This window comes from Macaca mulatta, chromosome 13, assembly GCF_049350105.2.
Source record: "Macaca mulatta isolate MMU2019108-1 chromosome 13, T2T-MMU8v2.0, whole genome shotgun sequence".
Classification (NCBI taxonomy): domain Eukaryota; kingdom Metazoa; phylum Chordata; class Mammalia; order Primates; family Cercopithecidae; genus Macaca; species Macaca mulatta.
This window is the reverse complement of record NC_133418.1, coordinates 9,034,936-9,062,352: the sequence shown is the minus strand read 5'-3', so window position 1 is coordinate 9,062,352 and position 27,417 is coordinate 9,034,936. Positions and strand designations below refer to the sequence as shown.

Here is a 27,417-nt window from a genome sequence, read left to right as displayed (position 1 = left end):
GGAAGATGCTCATTTCCCATCCTGCTGGGCGAGGCCCTGTGCCAAGAATAGTTTGAGCATGCAGGTGAATGTCAACATGCACCCCCAAGTTTGTGTCCTTGGCCCTCTCTCTTCCTTAAACTCACAAGAACATGCATAGTGGTCCAGGTGCATTTTATACATCACCAAAAGTCCTATGTTTCCCTTGGGAAAAAATAAAAAACCATTGAATTGGAATTCCTCATCTTTGAGCTGGATCAGGAATGAGGATAAAAAGCAGTAAAAAGAGAAAAGAGGGGGAAAAAAACTACCATTCTTAGCAGGCTCTTCCTTTTAATCCATTTCAAGTGTGGACTGCTCTGGCTGGCAATATCTTCAGCTTATGCATCTCTGGCATCCATTGGGAAACTATCCATAACATCTATGAGGCTTCCCTGCTACTAGGATGCTTTTCCTGGTGCCTCTTCCCAAGGGTGCCATCTTTTAAACTGGCTCCACTAAGTCTAGTTCTGTTAACTGAGTTAACAGAGACATCCTGATGGGGGAATACAGAAGATGCTCTCTGAATCAAACACAGTTGATCAAATGGAGTGAAAGTTCATAAATTAAATGCTTTCCAATCGAGTTGGAAAGCTATGTTCAGAACTGCTGAAGGAAGCACCAGCAGGCTGCCTTGCTGCCAAAAAGAGCTGGTGTTTGAATAAGAGGCACAGTAGTAGCTATGCAAACAGATGTGCAGTTCTCTGAAGAGTGACTTCTTGTCCTTGGAGGGTCTCTATGGTGAGGAGCTAAAAGCATTCTATGAGGCATCCTATTTTCATGTTCCCAGTTCCGACCGGGAGATGAAGAGTGGTGGAGGGAACAGGAGAATCCAGACGATTTGGCTTGGCTGAGATGAGCATTAGACAGGCTTCAGAAGATGTGAGTTCTCATCCTCGTTCTGCATCTAAGCCAGGAGAGAGTAAGCAAGGCACTCCCAAGCCCACAGACCTCAGTTTCCTCTTAAAAAATAGTGAGGACATTGATATGGTGATTCTGACATACAGCATTTTAAATTCTCGGAAGCTCTCTTATCAAAAGATGGGTTCTAATTCTCCTTCCCTTGAATATAGGCTGGCTTTGGCTATTGGCTCTTAATGAATAGATAGCAGCAGCAGTGACAATGTTTGACTTCCAAAGCCAGGGACTAAGAGGAGATGGAGCTTCCCTATGACACTCACCCTTGAATGCAACCACGTGTTGTGAGGAAGCCATATCTCCATAGGGAAAGCTACTTCTAGTGGACGTGCTGGTTGAAAGCCAACATCAACCAAAGGTGTAGGAGTGAGCGCATCTTCAGAGAGTTCTACCCACCATCTTTGAGCTACTCTGGCTGATACCACCTGGAACAAAACAGGCACTCCTCGCCAAGCCCTACCCTAGTTAAAGATCCATAAGCAAAATGAATGCCATTGCTTTAATCCCTCACACTTTGGGGTGGTTTGTTACATAGCAACAGAAACCCAGAATAGTTCATGCCTAAACCAAAGACTCACTGATACCCAGGTTTCTTCTAGATGGGGAAATCTGGTGTATCTTACCTGGGGTCACTAGCTCTGCATTATAGGATGGGACAGGAACTGAAAAGGGTGCAGGGCTAGGCTTCTCAAATCTGAGTTTTATAAACGGAGCAAACTGAACCTTTCTAGAAGGCATATCAGGACTAGGCCTTATCCTTCTTTTGTAGTCTCCACAGTGCCTAAGACTGAGATTGTAGAAGGAACACAAATTTCTGGTAGAACTGAAATATACCAAATAGGTGCTCACAGTTTTAAGAGGCAACTGCAGCATGTGATGCTCAGTGAAGACAGTGCTGTCCATAAAAGGTGAACTTTTCTAAAGAATACATTAGAGCTGGTCATCCACATTAACAAAGAACATCTGTGAACATTCCTATTAAAACAGAATGGAAGCCGGGCGCTGTGGCTCACGCCTGTAATTCCAGCACTCTGGGAGGCCAAGGCTGGTGGATCACTTGAGGCTAGGAGTTTGAGACCAGCCTGGCCAACATGGTGAAACCCCATCTCTACTAAAAATACAAAAATTAGCCAGGCATGGTGGTGCCTGCCTATAATCCCAGCTACTCGGAAGGCTGAGGCAGGAGGATGGCTTGAACCCGGGAGGTGGAGGTTGCAGTGAGCCGACATCGTGCCACTGCACCGCACTACAGCCTGGGCAGCAGAGCTAGACTCTGCCTCAAAAAAAAAAGAAAAAAAAAAAAAAAAGAAATTGAATGGAAAAGTATGGAAAAGGCTGATAGGGAATATGCTATAATATTAACAGTGGCTATCTCCAGGTGCTCTGATTATAAATGATCTCTGTGGCTGGGCAGGAGAATCGCTTGAACCCGGGCAACGGAAGTTGCAGGGAGCCATGATTGCGCCACTGCACTCTAGCCTGGACAACAAGAACAAAACTCCATCTCGATAAATAAATAAATAAATAAATAAATAATCTTTGCTTGCATCTTTAAACATTTCAGAATTTTTCAAATGTTGTTTTGGAACTTTTTATGTATAAGAAAATGTAAAATTATAATGGGAATACAGCTGACATATCTATTGCCTGAGATAGGGTTGGTCAATGGGTCTTCTGTGGAAAATCATGAAGAATTACTCGAAGAAAGGGGAAGGACCATGCCAGAGGAGGTTATTTCCTTGCTGCTATGTTTTTATTTTTCAAGATAATTTTTTAAATGCAGGATTGTATGATTTTTGGTTATTTGCTCATTGCAGTCTTAGCACCTTTAATATGCTGAGAAGCCCTGACATTCTCCACGAGGGAGAAACAGTAAACATACACTCCACGATTACTTTGGGGGCATTTCCTGGGATTAATATTCTCCAGAATATATTTTGGGTAACGTTGGCATAAAACAAGGTCCATCTAAGGTCAGTGCAGTCCCCCTCCTGTGCCCAGGCTTAGAGCCTGGAGACAGGTGCATAATTCCTCACTTCCATAACCCAGGCAGCATCCCTGCACACTGCGGCCACGGGGTTTGGAGGCATCACTGGGCTCAGAATCTCAAGAAGTTTGGTGTAAGAAGAAGACATGAGGCTGGGCATGGTGGCTCACGCCTGTAATCCCAACATTTTGGGAGGCTGAGGCAGGTGGAACACTTGAGGTCAGGAGTTCAAGACCAGCCTGGCCAACATGGTGAAACCCAACTCTACTACAAATACAAAATTAGCCAGACATGGTGGCGGGTGCCTGTAATCCCAGCTACTTGGGAGGCTGTGGCAGGAGAATCACTTGAACCCAGGAGGCAGAGGTTGCAGTGAGCCGAGATCACACCATTGCACTCCAGCCTGGGCAACGGAGTGAGAGTCTCTGTCTCAAAAGAAAAAAAAAAAAAGATGTCATCTGGCTATGTGGGGAGAAAAGTCACCCCAGCAGGGCGGGCTGATGCTATCCTCATCTCATGGAGAACTTGGGGAACTACTGCAGAGACTTAGCAAAGCGTCTGGGGGTGACTGAGAGCAGCTGAGGCTGTCTATTCTCCCGAGAAGCAACGGAACAGCTTTACTCTTAACCACAGTTAGCAGAAAGTGTCTGGGCCCAAATGGGAAGCTGGCCTAATTTCATAGTGACTCTTAGTTAACGGTAACACAGGCACCGTTTAATTGGAACATGATAGTTAGGAACTTGTCACCAAAATTCTAAAAAGAAACGTTTAGCCTTTTCTAAAGAAAGGCAGCATTTTCAAGTGGTGCATTCCTGATCATCTCTTTTCAATTTAAAATTTACTGAAATTATTGAAAAGGCTTCAGTAAACTGCCTTTTGCCTCAGATGCCCCCAGAGAGGTTCTGGATCTCCTTGAGCAAAGACATTTCCAAGTTTTTTTTTTTTTTTTTTTTTTTAATTTTTTTTTTGAGGCGGAGTCTCGCTCTGTCGCCCAGGCTGGAGTGCAGTGGCGCGATCTCGGCTCACTGCAAGCTCCGCCTCCCGGGTTCCCGCCATTCTCCTGCCTCAGCCTCCCGAGTAGCTGGGACTACAGGCGCCGCCACCACGCCCGGCTAATTTTTTTGTATTTTTAGTGGAGACGGGGTTTCATTGTGTTAGCCAGGATGGTCTCGATCTCCTGACCTCGTGATCCGCCCGTCTCGGCCTCCCAAAGTGCTGGGATTACAGGCTTGAGCCACCGCGCCCGGCTGACATTTCCAAGTTTCTAATCCTGCCAGGCACCACGCTTCTCTGACAACTCCTCTGAGCCAATCAAAGAACGCTAGCAGGGTAAAAGCCAAAAGCCCCCAGCAGAGGGAGGCCCCTTTTCCATTCCACCGTTTACTGGGCCACAGGAAGAATTAGCATTCTGCCTGCAAGCACAGTTCTACTTTCCCCTTTGTTTTGAGAACAGAATCACTCATCTGGAAATTACAAGGTAATATACACGAATCGCATGTCCTATTACCTCCTGCATTCTCAAGATGCCATTCTCGCGATGCCTGTTGCTGCCTTAACCATCAAACAAAACAAAGAGGAAGCCTCAGAGATGTGTTACTGCCATTTTTTTCCCCCGTGTGGGAGCTTATGATGATGTAAGTAAAACCCTATCTAAAGCCTATGAAAGGAAATCACAGCAAAATTAGCACGACAGGCTCCAGCTGGGGGAGCATCAGCCCACTGTCCAATGCTGAGGGCCCGGGGTTCTCACTGCACTGTGCCTGCATGCAGGGGCACTCTCCGAGCGTGCACGGGGCTGGAGTCCTCCACAGGGGCTACAGCCTTTCTGGGCAGAGCTTTGCTTTCAGACCCACAGAATTTATGTCCAAAGAAATGGTACAAATGAAATGAGAACAGTCTCTCTTCTTTGCCATATTCCTCTCCCTGAAAGAGCAACTGGCTGAAAGGGTTGAGCTTACAAATTTCGATCACCATCCTGTCTTGGCCTAAAACAGACTCTGCAGCAAGTGTTTTCTTTTTCTTCTTTACGCTTATTTTCATGAATGCATCTCTAACTCACCCAACAGCGCTCTGAGGGCGGGATAATGCTATGTATCCTCATCTGTAGCATCCACTTGCTCACCACATCACTTAGTTAACAGACACAGATGGGATGGTCTCAGCCATTCATTGGTCCATGTCATTAAACGACCCTATCCTTTTCCTCTACCCTGGGGGACCAGAAGAAATAACCAAACGTTCTGAAATATCTGCTTCTGCAAAATGGCACGCGCAGGCTTCTTGTTTGCTGTGTTTGAACTCTTTCCTCTCATCTGAACCACTTTGTTGACATTCAGACTAAGAATTAGAGTCAAAGAATCATAAAATTGTTCAGTTGATGCTTCAGAACCAGCATCTACTTTATTAAGAGCCCCAAGAATCAGTGAATCTGGCCTGACACTCTCGATTCTCACAAACAAAGGCAGCAGAGCCATAAACTCACCTTCTACTCTCCCTCTCTCAACCAAAGGTATAGGACTACGGAAACCACCTCACAGCTGACTGGAGAGAGGAGGTCATGGACTCATTTAACACTGGATTAAAGGAAGAGGTGAATATGAAGTAGTTTCTTCTTAGCCAACAGGTGCTCATTTCCGTCAAGAAATGGAGTAACTTTGCAATACTGCAAAGTTAGACAACTGCTCTCTTTGGAAAGCAAGAATTCCTATCAGAACTTACTGTCTTTACCCCTTGGGAAGGTGGTGACTCAAAAGGAGTGGCTTCAAAAGGAGTGACATTCAACAGAATGTCATAGACGCTGTTAGGAGCCCAGACTTTAGAAACAGATGCGCGCATTTGAATCCCTGCCTGCCGCCGACTGGCTGTGCGATCCCTGAGCCTCAGGTTTCTCAACTGTAAAATGGGGCTAAGAATAACCTAGTTTATGAGGAGGTGTTGTAAGGCTTGCAGAATGACTGCATGTAAAATGCTCCAGGCAGGCTGTGAGTGCTTTGCAAATTTTAGCTTTCCCTATCAGCACTGGGTACTGCACTGTGCCAGCAGGTTAGACGCAGCTGCATTTAATTTCTGCAATGAGTAGCTACTATTATCACCCCACTTGACAGAAGAAACTGAGGCTAAGAGAGATTTAGTGACTTGCCCAAGGACAGACAGTAAACAGTGGCAAGAGTCAAAGCCAGGCCTGTCTGATTCTAACCATATGCACTTCCTGCTACCCCACACTGCTTCCTGGGTGACCATACATGCACGTGCACACATACACACACACACCCTACAATACTCTTTCACAGCAGAATTAGAAAGACATGCTTGTAACTGGAACACAGAAAAAGCTGTGAACTTCATTATCTAGGGATTACAAATATATCTCAATCAAGCTGTTTTCTTCTTGAGTACAAGGACTATATTTTTGCATCTTCCCTAAAGAATAGAGCACTCAGTTCTGAACACACAATAGACACTCCATTAATACTCTCTGGATTTACACGGAAATTCACGGAAGAAAGTGGAACTGTGCCCTTGTTTGGAATACTTGATCAAACAACCCAAATATACCATGAATTCCCTAAAGCATCGAAAGCCTTGCCTAACACAAAGCATGTTTTCTGGAGACAATGAGAGTTTTGATCTCAAGCTAAACATTTCTAATCTCATCAAAAATAGTGGGTGAGTGAAAACAATTCATGCCAGGCCTCCAGGTGGGATTAGGGGAAGGGCCTCCCATGTTACTGCTATAAAAACTACTTTGAAAAGAACACAATCTTAGGGTGTGTGTGTGTGTGTGTGTGTGTGTGTGTGTGTGTGTTCCCAAGTGTTAGGAGGGGTACTGCATCCTTGCTATTTCTGGGTACCACCAAACGCTCTAAACCCCTTTTTCCATCTGAGGACAAGGGAGGAGTGTGGGCCCCAGCCTCACTACACAGGTCTCTGTGCAAAGATTTCCAAGCAGAGAAGTTTTGGGGTGGGGGAGGTATGCTAATGGCCCAAAGCAAATGGGGAGGGGAATGAATGAAAAGAAACTGCATACAAACTGATTTATTTCTAGGAACTTTTAGCCCAGATTTTTTTGGCATGTCTATATTTGCTGATTTCTGCGTATGGTAGAGCCTAAACATGCATTTTTATCTCTTCCTGATTTAGAGGTAAGCAGTGCAGGAGAGAAGCAGGGATAAGACTAGAAGGGGTTTGGAGGGTGATATTAAAGATGACGACAGCAAAAGTAAAACTCCTGTGGACTCCTTAGTCACGCTAGAATACAACTCTGTCTAGTCAGCCAGGTAGATTGGGTTTGGTCTTATATGAAGAGCCTCTTGTGGTCTGGGGATAAGAATAGAGTCTAAGCTCAAAGAAGTCTGTATTGAAGTTCTCATTCTGCCACTTCCTGGAACTTTCTGATCTCTGACAACGCACTCAACCTTGTTGAATTTTAGTCTTCTCACCTGTAAAATGGGAATAAGAATGACACACACTTCAAAGGAATGTTGAGAAGATAAAATGAGATGATGCACATAAGAGGACTTAGCTCAGTACTGTGGGCACCCAGAGAATGCCGGCTACCACTGCTGTTGTCTCCATCATTTCTAGTAAGAATGCCCTGCGCTTGAACCCAGGAGGGGGAGGTTGCAGTGAGCCAAGATCGTGCCACTACACTCCAGCCTGGGCAACAGAGTGAGACTCCATCACGCACAAAAAACATTGCCCTGTAAATGTGCTATTGCAAAGTGTGCTGCATATTCACACACATGTAACGATGAATACTTAAAAAGTGCTACTCAGTGTATTTTGTAGCTAATTTCCAAAATAACCAGTGAGGAAAGCAGGACAGACATTATGACCCTTGTGTTTGCAGGTGAGAAAACAGAGGCTTTGAGGGATGAGGGGTCAGTTGGAATTCATCAGCTAGCACAGGGCAGGCCAGGAATGCAGCTCACATCTGTCTCCAGTGCTGCATCCATAGCTACGCTGGAGGAAACCAAAACACCCCAGAGGGAGGAATTCTACTCTGGTCTGATCTAGTCTATTCATCTGTTGCTTGGGACCCAAGTGGATTTTGCAACCCTTGTAGGTTGTGACCTACAGTTTGCAAAGCACCTGGGTCCAAATGCCAAGTGAAGGGCCCGTCACTTCAGCGGGGGAGTTCTTTGTACTGATGCTGGTGTGAATTTTTATTGCAGAAATTTTCAAACATATGCGAAAGTAGAGATAAGAGTACTATGAGTTCCCAGTGCCGATCTCCCAGATTCCTGAGATGAAGGCTGTTCTGCCTATACCTGTGGCCATCTCCTCTGCTCCCTGATTTAAAGGGAATATTGGGGGAGTTTAAAACAATCCAGACTCCCCCTATGCCTTGCAGGCTCAGGTCTGGCAGGTCTGGGGGTGGCCGGGGATTTGTGGTTCTCATGGCTGCCTCCCTAGGTGACATGGAAGGACAGCTACCCTGCAGCCACAGAGCTGGGTGGTACCTGGGGGCACTACCATTTGCAGGTGACAAGCAAGTAGTGGGTTCTGTGAAGGGAAGTGGGCAAACCCTTTAGCTCTGCAGGCTCATGAGGCTGTCACAGAGAACGGAGAGCCCTGCCGCACACACGTGGTGGCAGAGGCAGAAAGGGGTGAGATCACAGTGAGGAGGCTGGTCCAGTGGGGCTGCAATGAAGGGTGTCTCCAGAGAGGGTGTCCCCTGCTGCCGAGGCTCTGTGGCTGGGCCTCCACCCGAATGACCTGCAGTGAGCCACTGAGGAGCTTCCTGCTCACGGTTTTTTCCCCAGAGCATGGCACAGGGACTGCTGACTCAGGTGAATCGTGTGAAACTGATGACATTCGACTGTTCCTGACCCGCTCCACGTCACCGTTAGGATTTCACCGTTTAGGCATTCAATACATGTCCAATGAAGGAATCAACATAGACAGGTTATCAGTGGCTCTCACGTGCCAGCTGCCAAATTCATATTTCTAGTTGACCCAACCACAGTGCAAGGTGTCTATGACATCTCCAATCTACAGCTGAGGAAACTGAGCTAATCTACGTACACAAAAGTGCTTAGCACAGTGCTGGGTGATGACTGCGTGCTCACTGTGTGGCAATGATCATGATTATTATCCAAAGCCAGACAGAGCTCCGGCGACCGAGTTAGGACTTGAATCCAGGCCCGCTGGACTCCAGTCAGCCTGCCTTGTCCAGCAGTGTCTGTCCTGGAAAAGCAGTAACCAGAAGCCCTGAAAGATGACCAGTGTCAACAGGGGTACAAGGGAGCATGACAAAAACCCAGACCACTCAGCAAGTCCTAGACAATGTGTCATTTCACACTGAGGGGCAGGGCTGAGCGAGCAGTCTAGAAGGCTTCTCACGGAGCACTGCAATATGTCATGGAGACAGTGTGTCCTGTAGCTGCCTGTCTTGCTGGTGGCCTCACCTGCACGGAGTGAAAGCCGGCGAGATTCTGCCAGGCAGACCCTTGGGGGTCAGAGGGCTCTACTGAGGAGGGGGACGGCTGCATCTTACCTCTTGGCTCTGTCTTTCTCATCTTCATCCATGAGATTTTCTATGCAGTTTTTCCTGTAAAAAAAAATAATAATAATTAAAAAGAATGGATAATTACCGTCTGCTTCTAGATCTTTCTTAAAAGTCTTTCAGGTTGTCATCATTTCGGTCTTAGCCCAGCGGTTCTCAAACTTGTTGGTCCTGGCACCCCTTTACACTCTCAAAATGGACTGAGGTCTCCAAAGCACTCCTGTGTATGTGGGTTAAGGCTGAGAAATGTTTAAATGCACAGGCACTCATTTCATCGGGCATCGGAGCAATGAAGTCATCAGATGTCAAGCAACTTCTGGAAGAGTCAGAACACTCATGTTGTGTACACTCATGAGACAAGGAGAGCTCTTTTAAAAGGAGAAATAACGAGTTAATTATATTTTGAAAAAATGTCTTGACCTCAAGGACCCCAAGGGTCTCCAGACCACACTTTCAGAACTGCTGTCCAGACTTGCTCAGTGAAGCAGCATCTGTTCCTCTCAAGCCTTAGGTCACACGCACCTCCCAGCGGCCGCCTGGGATCCGTTAGTGACGCCACAGCAGGCATTGTTCACTCCTGCTTGCAGGACCCCAGTAGCCTATGACATCCTGAAGGAGAGGGTTTGTTTATCTGTCCATTCAAACCACACAAGCTCCTCTGACAGGCGGCCTGGAAGAATCAGCCCCAAAGGAGTGTCATCCGCAGTTCCTCCCTTAGGGCATTTACTCTCCTTGAGACAGCGAAGGTGCACAAAGGTGAAAGATTAAGTAACAATCCGGGAATGTTCTTCCTCACCGCCTGAGCCTCTATTCTCCCAGGCCACTGGCTTGATGCTTCTCAGGCCCACAGACCCAGCTTCCCCTCCTACCACACACAGGCCTGGGTTCCCTCCACCCCTCAGAGCTGCACAGCCCTGGTTCCTTTCTTCATTCACACGTTTCCCAGAGCCCCACCTGTCTGGAGTGCGCCCCCAAGCAGAACCATTCTCAGGGAGCTCGTGAGGTCAATGCCAGCTGTGGGGGGCTGAAGGCTGCGGTGGCTGGGAGGGCAAAGTGTGGTCGAGGTAAAGGTGGGGACCATGGAGAAGCTGAATCACCATTGCCCACACACTTCTCTGCTCAACACACAGGGTCCTCAGCCGGAACTCCCAAACCCACGCTTCGCAAACGCACCACCAAGTACTCTTAAAATGTGAAGTTTCAGATAAAAGTTTTCAACGGCGTCAATCAATCTTTCTCTGAGCTCATTTAGCTTTGTGATTTTGGTCACCTACGTACACAAACATGGGTCTGAGCCAAAGCAAAGATGAATTCTGCAGCTACAGCCCCTGTTTACAAAATGCCCATGCACTCAACAGCAGGCGTATTCCACCATGGACTAGCAAGAAATGCTGCTTAGAAGTTAAAGCCCGCATCACAGTTCAGTCAGCGTTAACACATCTGCAAACAGGCCTGTGCTTAATGTTTTCCAGATGGAATCTGTTCAAAATTTTATGTCAATTCATCGAATGATGCCCTACCCCAAGCCTGTGCTTCCAAGGAGAATGGTGGCTGACCAAAGCCCCGGCCGCGCTGTGTTCTTTACCAGGGTCCCCTGGACAGAGCTTGTCCACAGGAGGGCTAGCTGCTGCTCCTCAGTCCACTCTCCTGAGCTCCTGGGATCCTGTTTGGATGACCAGGGTTGCTGAGTCATAAACTAAACATCTAAAAATGACTAACGGCTATTCTTTATCAACCACATCTTCTGTGATTTGTATGTTTATCCTGCAGACATTTCCTGAATCTACAAAACCTGGATGCTCTACACCCACTTCCTGTTCTTCAGCATCCCTCTCATTTCCCTGTCCCGTTCCTCTCACTTGACCCCTGGCTAAGCCATTCAGCTGAGCTGCACCCAGTGTGAGAGGACCCCTAAGCTGAGTTCTCACTGCACCTGCCACAAAGGCTCCGTGCTGATATTTTTACTATTTTGTCACCTCTGCTGTCTACCATGTTATTTTTTAACTTAAAAAATTGCGATGAAATCCACCTCACAAATTTACCGTCTTAACCCCTGCTGAGTGCACAGCTCAGTGGCATTAAGCACACTCATACTGTTTTGCAACCATCACCACCATCCATTCCAGATCTCTTTGACCTTGCAAAGCATAAGCTATCCATGAAACAAGAAGTCCCCATTCCCCTCTCACTCCAGGCTTGGCAACTGCCCTTCTACTTTCTGTCTCTATAAATTTGACTATTCCAGGTCTGTCATGAAGGTGGAACCAGACAGTATTTGGCTTATTTCACACAGCATAATGCCCTCAGGGTTCATCCATGTCACTGCATGGGTCAGAATCTCCTTCCTTTTTAAGGCCGAGTGATATCCCATTGCATATGGAAATGCAGTGTTTTGCTTGCCCATTCATGTGTCCATGGACATGGGCTACCTCCACCTCGGCTGCTGTGAGCGTGGGTGTCCATCCTCCCTTGCGTTTTAGAGTCATCCTTTTACTTAATAATAGGATCTGGAAACAGCTTGAAGGCAAACAAGGAACAGGATGGAAGGGAAGAAAAGAAGTCCTCTGAGATCAGGTTAAAGGAATCACAGAGAAGTCTGGGGGTGACAATGACTCTTATCAGCCGTGTAGTTTTCAGTGAGAAGGATTTTGAGCAGCTATTTTTTTTCCTTTTGATCACAGAGTGCCAGAAAACAGAAAAGGAGCTTAAATGAAAGCAGAGGAGATTTTGTTTGGAGCTGAGACATAATGGTTGAGGTGATTAACCCCCAGAGTGAACAATGGAGGGATGCCGTACAGCCTTTACCCCAGATAACCATGTGTCCTACGTGGCGTAGACAGTCACGAGGTGTGTGAATCAGGGTCCCAGTAGGAAAGCAGACGGCAGGTGGGAGCCTCTGAGGAGCGTTGATTTACAGGGGGGGCTCTTTGTAAAGGTGTGGGTGGGGAGTAGGGAACCAAGAGGGACAGTGTGGTTACCTGAGGTGGGGAACGGCAGAGCTGTGAATACCTCTGAGGGGAAGGGACAAGAGGGAAATCATTTCCCAAACTTGGAAGGAGTGTGTCCCATAGGAGGTGGCCTTCAGTGAAGGGACAAGAAGGGAGCCAAGGGAATAAACACCTCACTCTCATTCTCCACCCACCCTCTGATCTCCTGCTGCATCTCCTTTAGCCATGTCCACAGGATCCTCCGCACAGGGGAGCCTCAGGGAAGTGAGAAGGGAACACGCCCGGTAATATTCATCTCTCGGGGCTCTTCCAGTTCTGGGTTTCTTGGGTTCTCCTAGAACACAAACTCTCAGGAGTCTTTTTAAGCTTTGTAACATCCCCTCAAATTTGAAATCCAGGCATCTGCACCTAGCAACTGACCACACAAGAAATAATAATCAACAATAACAATAATTACGGGAGCCTGATGAAAAGAGAGGCTGAGAGGGGTTCCCAGGACAACCTGAGCAACAAAATAGGTGACAACCATATTGATCATAGCCTGTGCAACAAACTACTCATGAGTCTTATTTGTTTTATCATTCCCCACCTCAGGTAACCACTCTGTCCCTCTTGGTTCCCTACTCTCCACCCACACCTTTACAAAGAGCCCCCAAATAAATAAATGGGGAGGTAGGAGGAGGGAGGGAGACAGCTTCCTCTTACAGAAGATTCCAATTAATAAATGCAGAAGAACAATGGCAATAGAAAATCGCCATCATGCCCCATGCCTGTAATCCCACCCCTTAGGGAGGGAGAGTGGGGAGGATAGCCTGAGCCCAGGAGTCTGAGAACTGTCTGGGCAATATAGTGAGACACTGTTCTCCACAAAAAGGAAAAAGAAGAGAAGGGGAGGGAATGGGAGGGGAGGGGAGGGGAGGGGAGAGGGAAGAGAAGGGAAGAGAAGAGAAGAGAAGAGAAGAGAAGAGAAGAGGAAAGAAAGGAAAAGAAAAGAAAGGAAAGAAAATCACCATCAGCATACCATAGTAATCATTGTTGCAGGCAAGATCCACCGATGGATGCTAAAATTAATGGGCAAAAGCTTGGGGAGAAACAGGATATTTGCAGAGTTTCAAAGTATTGCTCTCAAGATATTTATTAATTACAAAACAAAAACAATTTACAGGGAAGAAGGTTGGCAGACACCACTTTCACCTACTGGTCAGCATTAACATCACCAGTGTTAAGCCACATAGAAGTCTCTGTGGAAATAAGCACTCATTCCTCTTGGGTGTGTATATCTAGGAGTGTCATTCTTAGAACACACGGTAGCTGTATGCTTACTTTATTAAAAACTGCCGGCCGGGCGCGGTGGCTCAAGCCTGTAATCCCAGCACTTTGGGAGGCCGAGACGGGCGGATCACGAGGTCAGGAGATCGAGACCATCCTGGCGAACACGGTGAAACCCCGTCTCTACTAAAAAATACAAAAAAACTAGCCGGGCGAGGTGGCAGGCGCCTGTAGTCCCAGCTACTCGGGAGGCTGAGGCAGGAGAATGGCGTGAACCCGGGAGGCGGAGCTTGCAGTGAGCTGAGATCGCGCCACTGCACTCCAGCCTGGGCGACAGAGCCAGACTCCATCTCAAAAAAAAAAAAAAAAAAAAAAAAAAAAAAACAACAAAAAAAACTGCCAAGCTGTTTTCCCAAGTGAGTGTACAATTTTATATTTGCACTAGTAGTGTACAAGGAATTCCAGTGGCTCCATTCTAACATTTAATATTGTCTTAATTTTAGTAATTTACGTGGGTGTGTTATGAGATCTCATTGGGATTTGCATTTCCCTGAAGACTAATGATGCAGAGCACTTTTCACTGGCTATTTAGATATCTTCTTTTGTAAGATGTCTGATTCTTTTGCCTACTTAAAAAAAATTGGACTGTTAGTCTTCATCATACTGATCATAGATGTTTATCTCTTCTGGGTACAAGTACTTTGTCAGAAAATATGTATTGTGAACATTTTCTCCCAGGCTGTGGGTGGCCTTGGTTGCTTTTTGGATGGTGTCTTGTGATGAGCAGTTTTAAATTTTGGTAAAGTCTAATTTATCAACTTTTTATTTTATGGTTAATGATTTTTGTATTCTAAAATACATTTGCCACCTCAATGTTGTGAAGAATTATCCTATGTTTTCCTCTAGAAACTTCATCACATAGCTTTCACATTTTGATCCACAGTCCTTTGCAAATTAAATTTTATGTGTGTGTTGGACAGGGCTCAGACATTATTCACCACCTCCCACCCCCACCACGCCCCCAATATGGACATCCCTGTTCCTCCAGAATAGTTTGTTAAAAAGGCATTTATTCCCCTGTTGAATTGCATTAGCACTTTCATCAAATAGTGTGTGGTCTTATATGCATTATTTATGGACTATATTTAGCTTCATTTATCCTATGTGTCTCAACTCTGCAGGACACAGAGTCAGGATGTCTGTGGAGTGAAGACACATAAGATAAACTTATTAAAAAATAAACTTCATTTTTAAGAACAACTTTAGATTTACAGAAAATGCAAACAGAGTAGAGAAAGTCCCCTTATCCCCACACCCAGCTTCCTGTTACTAACATTTGACATTGGTATGGCACATTTGTCACAATTAATGAACCAATACTGATACATTACTAAGAAAAGTCCAGGCTGGGTGCCAGTGGCTCACACCTGTAATCCCAGCACTTTGGGAAGCCAAGGCGGGTGGATCATCTGAGGTCAGGAGTTTGAAACCAGCCTGGGAAACATGGTGAAACCCTATCTCTACTAAAAGTACAAAAATCAGCCCATGTGATGGTACATGCCTGTAATCCCAGCTGCTCAGGAGGCTGAGGCAGGAGAATCGCTTGAGCCTGAGATGCAGAGGTTGCAGTGAACTGTGATCACGCCACTGCACTCCAGCCTGGGCGGCAGAGCCAGACTCCGTCTCAAAAAAAAAAGTCCATAAGTTTTAGACAAACTTGCGCTCAGATTTCCTCAGTTTTTACGTAACGTCTTTTTTCCACTCTAGCACTCCATCCAGGACACCACAGCACGCTTTGTCAGCATATCTCCTCGGACTCCCCTTGGCTCTGCGAGTTTCTCAGGCTTTCCTTGTTTTTGAAGACTTGACAATTTTGAGGAGTATCTGTAGAATGTTCTTCAGTTCGGGTTTGTCTGATGTTTTTCTCAAAGTCAGGCTCAGAATACAGGTTTCTGAGAAGTAGGCCCAGGAAGTAAAGTATCCTCCTTATCACATCATGCCGTCAACATGGCTTGTCACTGTGGATGCCAGCCTTGGCCACCTGGCTGAGGTGGCAATAAACTCACTCATAAGACGTATGTTAGTTACATTTACATGTAATATGTACAAGGTGTTTTCCTTCAACTTTCAGATCTTTTTTATTTTTTAGGTGAAGAATGTCTAAATTTAAAGTGGTAGATTCCGTTATTAAGCTGAAAAATTTACATGATTTTCCCTGTACTTTTGGACTTAGATATATAATGACTGAACCTTTTATCAGATTAACAATTGGAGTCATTGCTTTACATTTAGAGGCCCTTCATCTGGAAACATATTGAGCATTTCATTTGAAAATATAACTGCTCTGTTGTTTAAACAAACTTAATTCTATGTTTCCCAATTCCACCACACCCTTTGTCTATTGTTATGGCAGTACCACATTATCTTAACTCCTAAAGTTGTGCAGTCATTACTGACATAAATGTAGGGTCGGCCTTCCAACTTTGTTCTTATTCAAGTTTGCCTTGGCCATTCTAGGTCTTTGCACAGCCACATAAATTTTAGAATTAGCTTGTCAATTTCTATAGAAATACCTGATGCAGCTGGGTGCAGTGGCTCATGCCTGTAATATCATTGCTTTGGGAGGTTGGGGCAGGAGGATTGCTTGGGGGCAGGAGGATTGCTTGAGGCCAGGAGTTGCCTGGGCAACATAGCAAGATCCCGTCTCTACAAAAAGTAAAAATTAGCTGGTCATGGTGGTGCATGTTAAATGCCTTTTTAACATCCCTACCTACTTGGGAGGATGAGGCAAGAACACTGCTTGAGCCTGGAGTTCAAGGTTACAGTGAGCACCAGCCTAAACAACAGCATGAAACCCTGTCCCTCAAAAAAAAAAAAAAAAGAAAAAAAAGAAAAAAAAAGAAAAAAGTTTGATAGCTTGATGAGATTTTGATTGAGAATGAATTGAATTTGGAGATCAATTTTGGGAAAACTGACAACAATGTGCAGGTCTCTGATCCATGCACCATGTGTACCATCTCCTTCTGTTTGCCTCTCCTCTTGGACTCTGTGATGAGGCAGGAGAATGTATTTGCCAAGGCACAAATGTGCCATGTGCATATGATATATGGTGATTCAACAGATACTCCCTGAGTGCCTGTGCAAGGGGGAACACACTGTGAGCAAAGCTGGTACTCTCATGGTGCTTACACGAGGTGGGGGATGCATGGTCAGGGGAGTTGGGGAAAACTGCAAGCAAGCAAATAAGTAAACACGGAGCCTGTTCTTTGGTTATCACTGCAGTGCAGGAAAAGGTGAAACCTGGGTGGGACGGGGTTCGGGGAGTCTTGCTCTGATGTTTTAAGGAGTCTTGGAAGACCTTCTTGATGAGATGCTATGTGAACTGTGACCTGAAGGGAATGTGGGAGTCAGCAGTGAAGGTGCCTCCCCCAGACAGCAAGGAAAGCGAGGAGCAGCCAGAGGCCAGCCCAGGGATGGCGTTGGTGAGGGGAGGTGGAGCCAGGGGTTGAGGGGCATTGTGGCTTTTGCTCTATGTGAGATGGGAAGGCAGTGGAGGTTTTGAACATGAGTGACAGACACCTATCTCAGAGGACATGAGTGACAGACACCTATCTCAGAGGACAGCGCTGAAACTTAAATGAAGTTAAGTTTGCAAAGTCTGGCCTGCAGCAGACAGTCAAAAACAGGTTCTCTACTTTGATGGCAAGGATTAGGCAAACTGCATCTTCCCCCATTTCATGATGGTTCGCCCAGCCCTGGTATGGTTTGGCTGTGTCCTCAGCAAAATCTCATCTTGAATTGTAGTTCCCATAATCCCCACGTGTCCTGGGAGGTCACTGAATCATGGGGGTGGTTACCCTCATGCTATTCTCATGATAGCAGTGAGTGCTCATAAGATCTGATGGTTTTATAAGGGGCTTTTACCCCTTTTGCTCAGCACTTCTCCTTCCTGCCATCATGTGAAGAAGAACGTGTTTGCTTCCCCTTCCACCATGATTGTAAGTTTCCTGTGGCCTCCCCAGCCATGCGAACTGCGGGTCAATTAAACCTCTTTTCTTTATAAAGTACCAGTCTCAGGCAGTCCTTTATAGCAGCATGAGAATGGACTAATACAAGCTCCTTACCCATATTAGGTGCTCAATAAATGCATGAGGAATGAAGAAAAGGAAGGGAGGAAGGGAGGGAGGAAGGAAAGGAAGGACACAGCCAGGGCCAAACCCCTATCTGAATTCCTGTGCCACTACCTGACATTCACTCCCACAAACCTCTCCACGATCACAGTGGCTCCACAGTAATAGTGCTTACAAAATACATGTGAAGGTACAATTATATCCCAGTGACTAAAATTAAAAATAAAACTTCTGCATGTGCAGGAGCCACTGACTAAAGGGAAAATCCGCTCAGACAGCACTGACAGCCAGGGCTCTTTGGGAAGGCCCAATGGGTCCCTCACCAACCCTTGGCAGCTGCCAAGTTCTGAAAAAACATAATCTCATTTTGTCTCCGTCAGTTCTGTGGGTGGAATGGGCTGGCTATAGTTATCCTCCACTCATAAATCAGGCAGCACCACTCCCCAGCAAGGCTAAGTGGCCTGCCCACAGACACAGGCTTCGGGACAGAGCAGACCCCGGGCTCTGCCTCCTGGCACTGACTCAGGAAGCCTTTCTCCACCCACTGCTGCTCAGAATAGGGGGTTTCCGACTTCAGAGTCAGTCTGATTTAAATCTCCATTCCAACCTACTTGCTCTATGACCTTGAGCAGGCCCCTTAAACCTCATGAGCCCCTGTTCCCCTCATTCCTAACACAATGCAGCTAACACCCACCAGGCAGCGATTGTACAAGGTGCAAACGGGAGGCAGGTCGCAGGTCTGTGTGCAATAAAGGGCCCAGCATGATGCCTGGGGCACAGAAAGCTCTAGGTGAGTTCCATTCATCGCACACCTGCCTCACCTAACTGTCCTACCCCTTATGTTCACACTGTGGCCACTGAGCCCCTGCCAAGGGAGGTGACACTGAGCTTCAGCCTTTCTTATCTACTTTGAATGTCAATGAACACATTCTCTGCACAGTAAGGAGGTCACCAGGGGTGAAACAGACATGGACTCTGGGGTCACACACACCTAAGGTTTCAGAGAGAGGCTCCTGAACAGAGACAGAAAAGGCCATATTGGTAGGAAGAGTGCCTTACAGCCAAGAGACACCTGCAGGCGGGGGCTCCAGCTGAAGCCTGAACCTGCCCCACCCCTAGGGACTACCTGTGGCCGCTGCAAACAGGACTGTGAGGACCACTGAGCGGGAGCATGGGGGTAAGGAGCTCTGCCAGGCCCAGTAAACAGACCAGCTGGGAATCTAATCAAGCAAGGCCAGTGGAGCACTGAGTGTGGGGGCAGGGGGTCGCAGGGAGGAGGGCTGGAACTCCCAAGGGAATTGGCAGACAGCCACCCCTGCTGCTGGCAGGCAGAGCTAGTGGGGCACAGTGGGTGTCAGAGTTCCTGGGTCCAGCATCCACATCTGTGAAGGGGAGAACAGCAGTGGTGGCCTGGGGTCAGGTGACCCAAACTGAGACCGACCCAGGCTTTGCCCTTCAATATCTCTGTATAACCTTGGATAAGTGTGATGCTCCCAGCCCTAGCTCCCCAACAGCAAAGTGAGAGAACAGAAGGGCTTTTCTTACTGTGTGGCTATGAGAAGGCATAAGAGAATCCAAAAGAAGCCCCCAGCACAGTCCCCGGCACAAAGAAATCATCACAAAATTGTAGCTGCAGAATTCTAATTACACTATCAATAATGATCATGAATTAAAGGGCTCACAGTAGAAATTGGTGCTTAAGCCCAACAAATGTCTTTGGGAGAAACAGGATAATCATTCCCTTCTACCAGTGTTGAAAACATGTGTGTGTATATGTGTGTACGCATGGTGGAAAGACAGACACACACACGCTATCTGGAATACTGGACTAGCTAGCGATGACCTGTATACAGCACCCTTGACCCAGTAACTCCATCTTAGAGAAAGACTCCAGCTTACATTTTCAAAGGTACCTTGCCAACAAGACTGGATGTTTGGCCTAATCAATGAAGACTGCTTCCAACAAGGACATAACCAAGCACACTCCTCCACTCAGTCCTCACCAGAGGACTCGACGGCCATAAGAGCAGGACTTTACCAGCTAGAAACGGCTGTCCCCACAGACCCTATCTTGCTGTCGCCTGTGATCAGCACCCAGCATCCACTGCCCAACGCTCTGCCCACGTCAAAGACTCTTCCCTGTGAGACCAATGGGCTGCCCAGAACAGGCCAGGACATTCTTTTTTTTTTCCCACGTTCCTTTTCCTGGACTGGTTCATTAACCCCTTTTCCTATCCCTTTTCTTTCAATGTTAAATGTTACTTCATTTATTGTGCAATGTTTAATCTATAACATTTATATATTGATTAAGTGTACTATTATGCATGGTTTAGCAATATTGACTGACCTGTGGAGTGGCTTGAGCCTGTGTGCCGGCGGCTCTGAACTCCTGAGTGAATGGGAAGTAGTAAGGGGAAGTTCCTCCTTGGGAACTCAATGGAGCTTCCAGCTTTTGTGATTGAAATCACATCAGTAAAAGTCTGACCTTGTGGAAAGACACAAACGTGCATGGACCTGGTTATCACTGACCCTGAGCCGCTCATAACTAAACAGCAAAGCAACTGACCATTGTGAGGTTGTGAGGTAGGAGAGAAGGGAATGGAATGACTATCAGGTGAAATGACTGGGGTTTTCCTTCACACAGCAGACCCTCAAAAAAATCTGTTGACTCTAATTGAAGCAAAGGACAAAAGTGAAGCCTGCAAATGACATCTATGCATCCGGGTGAAATTTCTGCCCCAAAGGCTTTAGAACATTCTTTCTCACAGCCATCTACCACAAAACTGATTAGAATTCTGGCCCCTGGCGAATGGGGGACCTGGAAATGGCAGCAGGATTATTTTGTCACACCATATCTGCCCTGGGTCCCAAGTGCGTCAGCAGTGAGACAGAAGACTAATGAGTCATACAAGTGACAGGCTCCCCCAGGGACTAGTAGCTCACCCCGGTTCCAGAGAGGAGGGCCTCATGCAGCATGCATGGAAAAACATGTTACTCCACTCATGCGGGAGGTGGCGACCCTTTTCGCTAAAGGGCCACCTGGTAACTATTTGAGATGTAGAGCATCCGCTCTTTGTTGCAACCACTCAACTCTGCCTTTACAGTGCAATGCAGCCATAGACAATATGTAAATGAGTGGGCATGGCTGTGTTTCAATAAAACTTTATTTACAAAAACAGGTTGTGGGCCAGATTTGGTCCCCAGATAGCAGTTTGCCAAACCATGTTAAAGAATCACTGGAATCACTACTAAACTTTCCTCTTCAGTGTCTTTTAATTTAGAATTTTTGTAAAGTCCTTATAGGCCCACTGGGTCACTCTGTATCATCATGAATTTTCCCTGAAATGACTACCCCGAGCCTGTTGGGTTGCAAGGCCTGTGTTTTTACAAACATAAAATCATGATGTTTTGAAATTGGCTGAGAAGTGGTTTGAATAACAGGTCCCAAGTTAGCTGGAAAATCCTAACGCTCCTCCCCACTATACCAACCAAGCCTGGTAGAATTTAATCAAAAGAAAAAAATACTGAAAACAAGAACAAGTTAAAATCATAAGAGGCAAAATCAAGCACACACATCTCCCCAATTGATGGGGGTTTATTTATTGCCGACAGAGTGTGCACCTTCTGTCCTCCCAGCCAGTCCCTGGTGAGGGGACCTCATGTCGTTTTAGATTATCATCTGTATCGCACACATGGGAGCTTGGTAATGATTTTTCCTCATTATGTTAAGGAATAAAAAGCCTTTGAGAAACAGTTGCTGATGAACTGCGACGCTCACTTATCTTCCTTTGTCATTTGGGGAAGCTAGGAAATAACTTCCATATTTTGATTCTTCCTCTCCAGGGAATAGTTTTTGGTGTTGCAATGATTCATTCAGTGGGAAAAGATACATTTCTAAGGCCAAGCGCAGTGTGGCTCACGCCTCTAATCCCAGGACTTTGGGAGGCTGAGGTGGGTGGATCACTTGAGGTCAAGAGTTCTAGACCAGCTGGCCAACATGGTGAAACCCTGTCTCTACTGAAAATACAAAAAATTAGCCGGGTGTGTTGGCACACGCCTGTAATCCCAGCTACTCAAGAAGCTGAGGCAGGAGAATTGCTTGAACCTGGGAGCTGGAGGCCACAGTGAGCCGAGATCAGGCCACTGCACTCCAACCTGGGCGACAGAGCGAGACTCCATCTCAAAAATAAATAAATAAAATAAAAAATAAATTTCTAAAGGAGATGGACAGTGAAAGCCTGACAGCCAGCAGCTCCTGCAATCCCAATTCCCCTCCAACTAAGTAGTTCTCATTGCATTCTGGCACATTCTTTGACCTGGAAATGGCAAGGCGGACAGATCCAATCCTAACACTAGCCCTCTCCAGCCTTGTCCCAAGGAGCCGGGTCTCATGGTGCTTGCTGGAGCCTCGTAGAGCCAGATTGCTAGAAGAAACCAAGACAAGACTCTCACGAGCATCATGACCATAGGCAAACACCACCACGAGCGTCTAAAAAGCCAAGCTGAAGCTTTATCTGCTTGTTACAACCATGGTTCCTCCTTCATGCTTTTCTTTTTCCAAGAATCTGATGATTCATTATTCAGAGAGAGGGTGACATATGCAATGAAGGAATGAAGAAAGTTGGAAAATTTGTTATTAAGTAAACATACAATAACATTGTTTGGTCAGCAACGAATTCTCAAGATAGAAACGAGCATGATATCTGGATGGAAGGGCCCTCCTAACACGACATATTATTCTTGCAACCTTTGACATTTATGTTGCAATCGCTTCAGGTTCCTTTTAGGGCGCCTCTCTATCAAGAGTTCAGATGGCACAGTGTAAACCTGAGTCAACTGGAGACTCTGATGGGTGACAGTGTGTGGTCAGGGTGTGGACGATAGATGCCTAGAAAAATCAGCAAGAGGGGAAAAGGAGATTTATGAGTCATGCTTGGAGCTGAGTCAGTGAAAGCCTTTGTTGGAAACCGCTGTTCAGCTGCCACAGACAAACTGAAATGAATCCACAAAATACTGCTCCAACCGGCATCTCCCTCCACGGAACTGTTCCCCAAGTGCTCCTTTAGGTTCCCCAAGTGCTCCTTTAGGTTCAGAAACGCTCCTCTTCACTGTGCTCAAGTTTGCAAGGACAGCAAAAGTAGGTGCGCTTGAAACAAGAAGTCAAATTAGTTTTGGACACCTAGACTGTGGAATCTTGGGTTTAACATCAAGAGTTTCAAATAACATTTCATCAAAACGTAGGAGGTTTCATGTGAATTGCTAACCATAGGAGGCAGCAGAATGAGTTTGGGAACTAGCCAGATCTAGGTTGAAATGTCCTCAGTGCTCTTGCCTTCACTGGTATGGTGGCCTCGGAGCCTAGGCAGGATGACCTCATCTGTAACCTGAAGTGGAGAGATCCACTTTTCACAATCGATAGGAGAATCTATTGGGACGCTTCAACTGGTTAATTGCCTCCCCTTCCACAGCACAGTGGTCAGAAATGGTGACTTTAGAACGAGAATAGGCGGGACCTTCAGAGCCGCAGGTCATATGCTCACGCGTGTCCAGTGCTGCACACCTGGTTGGTAGGAAGCACCATCATGTCGCACCATCTTCCTTCTCCTGTCATCCTCACTTTTTTTTTGAGGAGTCTCGCTTTGTTGCCCAGGCTGGAGTGCAGTGATGTGGTCTTGGCTCACTGCAAGCTCCGCCTCCCGGGTTCACGCCATTCTCCTGCCTCAGCCTCCTGAGTAGCTGGGACTACAGGCGCCCGCCACCACGCCTGGCTAATTTTTTGTATTTTTTAGTAGAGACGGGGTTTCACCGTGTTAGCCAGGATGGTCTCGATCTCCTGACCTCGTGATCCACCCTCCTCAGCCTCCCAAAGTGCTGGGATTACAGGCGTTGAGCCACCGCCCCCGGCTCATCCTCACTTCTTTTACTTACAGTTTAAGCAGACAGTGCACTGCCGGCCCTCCCTGTGCAGCCAGGGACCTCCTGCCCACCACCCCTGCTGACTCAGCCAGGGCCAAGCCAAGCTCATGGACTACAAGGGGCCCCGCAGGGAGCAGCCAGCACAGCACCAGCAGCTAGGAGCGCTCTTCCTTCATGCCCAAGACTCTCTCATGATGTCACAGATTTAACATATTCACTGCTAAAGTATCTGTGATGTTAGATCCTCCTCCATTCTTTCCACTGTCACTATCATGCAGTTCAGCCAAACCTGGAAGAGGCATGCAGGCAGAAGGAATGGTTTGTTCAAAGGCCCCGGGGCATGAGAAACTGGGGCGTTTGGAGCCCCTCAAGTGGCTCTGAGTGGCTGGCTCCTCACTATATTTGGGCCTGATAATCTGAGGGTACAGGGACACCTGTGGTACTGCCCACAGCACCTGCACCTCTCCCTGCCCCGAGATTCCCCATAGGCTAGGGTCCCTGGGAAGGCCTGCACAATTTTGTGTGGAGGTGCATTCAGGGGTAGAAACTATCAAGGAGATCAATGTTACTAACTTTGCCACCCCTTCTCTGCACCCACCTGTCCCTATAGTCAGAGATGATGAGGGGCCTGGGCTGGGCCCTGAGGCCAGCTGAGAGCTCGCACTACCTCGGAGCCCGGACTGCTCCCTGGACACAGGCAGCCCACTGTAGGGGCCCGACATGCCTTGCAGAGGCGCTATACCAGGGCTGGGGCCTAACAACCCTCAGAGACGTGACCTTGTTAGCTGTCATCCCGGTGTGTCACGCTAAGACCTGGCAAAGCTACACACCTCATCAGTATGTACACAGAAGCAGGAGGGTGCCCATCTCACTCCTGATGAACCAGGAACTCACCACTGCACACTGCCAGGAGGACGGTGTGCAGGCGAGGAAAACCTCGATAAACCTCGATCCTTCTAGTTGTTCTACATATCCCTCCCCGCCCCTGAACATGCCCACCCCAGGTTCTCAACCTCAGGGGACGTCTCCATAGCATCTACACAAATCTACACAATGATGCATTAATACGGAAAATGGCACTAATTCACCATTTTTAAAAAGTCAATTAAAAAGTGAAAAGCATTGAGATGTATCTGCTAGGTCACCAAACTGACAGGCTGTGGCTTCTCTTTTTAAAATCTGAGTTGTCTGAAAACCCTGGTTGGTTGGGTTTGATGCAGGTCCAGCTGGGAATTTGGGATCTATTGGTGATTGCCGCCCGGCGAGGCCTTTCTCCCACCACCTTGATACAACTAGACCCTAATCCACAGAGTGAACCAATCCTGGACATGCCTCTCCCAAAACCCCAACCAGCCCAACTTCAGGATATCCGGTCTGGTAAAAATGTGTGCGTGGATCAAATACACAGGAACAAAACCAATGTCAGGAAGACCAACCAGTAGGCAGAGAAGCTGGGATGTGGGGATCACAGGTCAGTAGGGAAAAAAAAACTGGTCAGGACAACTGGTCTCCTCGAATGTCACACGGCGAAGGGCATGTCTCTGCCTGTGCTAGAAGAGCCACTGGATACAGGGTGAACCTCGACAAACAGAGAGCCCCATGGCAAGCCCTTCACCAAGAGCTTACAGCTTTCCCTAGTGAGGAGCTTAGGCAATGTAGGGTTGAATATTTCCATTTTCCCTCTTCAAACACCAAGACTCAGAGTCCCATACAGGTATTCAATAAATGTTTGCTGAGTGTCTAAAGAAGAGCTACTGCCTTAATTGAGTGATCAACGTTACCATCACTGGTAATGGGACATGTAGAAATGACCAACTTTTATGTCATCTCTAAGTCATTTGGGTGTTGCCTCAGCAGGACTAGAAATCTCCAGTTTCTCAATGTCCATTCAGATATTCACGTTGTAAATTAAGGATGTTTTAGATCTCTCTCCTTACACCTGTCACTCTGCTTCTGAATAATGCTGAAGAAACTGCAAGAGAAATGAGAAGTACATATTTTTCTTTTTAAAGAGACTGAGTTCCTCCTTTTGCAAATGTCTAAAGTGGCCCCAGTTAAGGCACAATTCACCCACTGGCCCGACTCCTCCTCCAAAGCTCTGGGTGGTGGCTTCAGGGTGTCAAGGAGAGTCCAAGACACGTCCTCCTGAGTCAGAAGTCATGGCATCAGAATTAGAAGGCCCAGGCCCAGGATACAAGGCATGTTGCTACGCACAAAATCCATGAGCTGGAGAAATAAACTATGCATGAAGCTCTGGCTGGTGGTTTTCTTGTACATTAGCTTATTTAATCATGACAGAGTCTGATCTTAACTATTTTCCTCTGAACAACTCTAACAGACACTATCTTATGCCCACAGGCAGCAATATAGTAATATTTCAGCAAAGAATAAAAGCAGTAAATATGGGGTGGGGGGATAACATGTACATCTACTAGCACTTCACATGGTTCCAAGTCCTAGCATTCAAACCCTCAGATGACAAGCTGCCAGTCTGTGACTTTAGCCCCATCCTTATCATGTCATCCCCCCTCCAACACCTTCTACCCTACTAGTGTATCTTCCTCCGCCCCCATGGCTCATTCCCATCCTCTTCTGTTTCTGCCTCACCTTGGCTTTTGCTGTTTTCAACCCTCCCCCACTGGATGGTAAACCCCTCAAGCACAGGCATGGGTCCCACCTTCCTGGCATCTCTGCAAGTGGCTGATGTTCTTCGGGCTTAGTATAGAACATGAAGAGCTTCCATTTAGGAATCTGTTTAAAGTTTGGAAAGAAGCTTGGCATTGGTTCCCGCAATAATTCATCTTAATGCAGGATCTCTTCAGGAGAGGCTGAATATGGGCTGCAGGATGCCCCTGTGCTTGGACCTGGGCTCAAGCCATCCTGGGTGCTGGGCCCCAACTCTGCAAACTAATGGCGAAAAGGGCAAACAGATTCAACCACACTCACTCAGAAGACTGCCATCTGTATGACTCGGAAAGCAACTTGTTCTGCCCAGCCCCTCTGGACAAGGCTAAACAGGCTTAGCCTGCTGTGGGCAAACAAGAAAAGTAGGTCAGCTTGACAGCCCAGTTCTTCCACGGTGATGAACTAATGATGCGAATGCAGGGCCCGTCCGCGGAGAGGGGCGGTGCCAGCACCAGCCCAGGCCCTCGGCCGATCCCAGACCCAGCCTGGGTGGATCATGCCAGCCTGTGGATGGCAGACAGAGGACCTGGGTAAGAGGAAAATCCAGAGAACACTTGGTAAGATGGCTTAAAAAAAAAAAAAAGAAAAAAACTGCAGAAAAACAACAGTGTAAATTGACACACTGCCATTTCCCTGTTATTGAAGAAGCATCAATTCATGTCTGTATGGTGCTGTAATACTTGCACAGGCTGCTGGGCCTGCACGGGGGCGTTCTGGTGATAATTTGCACGAACACTGCTGAGAAACTGTGGTGCTACCTCCCAGCTTGCCTGCATGACGTCCTCTTCCTTCACCTCTCTGTCAGCCACTGGCAATACCTAGAGGCTCACTGGGGCCGAGGACGGATTTGAGTCAGTGGTTGAGTGGTGCTGGGACCGCTGGGTACAAGGCCCCATGCTACGGAGGAGGCCCCTGCTCTGTTCCTGCTGTTCCTGGGCTGCAGCTGTCCAGATAGAAAGACTTCCACTTCTGGCCTCTCTGGCTGAGAAGCTGGATAAAATATGGAACACTTGGAGGGAATTTCCCTGAGTCTTGGGT

At 47.0% G+C, this 27,417-nt stretch overlaps 1 protein-coding gene across 5 annotated transcripts in view; it reads right to left on the bottom strand.

The window, feature by feature from the left end:
- Window positions 1-27,417, bottom strand: part of NPAS2 (neuronal PAS domain protein 2) — a 175,853-nt gene that overhangs the window by 83,956 nt on the left and 64,480 nt on the right. For all 5 annotated transcript variants that reach the window (XM_028832241.2, XM_028832242.2, XM_077958874.1 and 2 more), the window contains one exon: window positions 9,423-9,476. In XM_028832241.2, coding sequence (XP_028688074.2) covers window positions 9,423-9,454 — 32 coding nt within the window. In that variant the 5' untranslated portion in view covers window positions 9,455-9,476. The remainder of the gene's footprint in view (window positions 1-9,422; window positions 9,477-27,417) is intronic.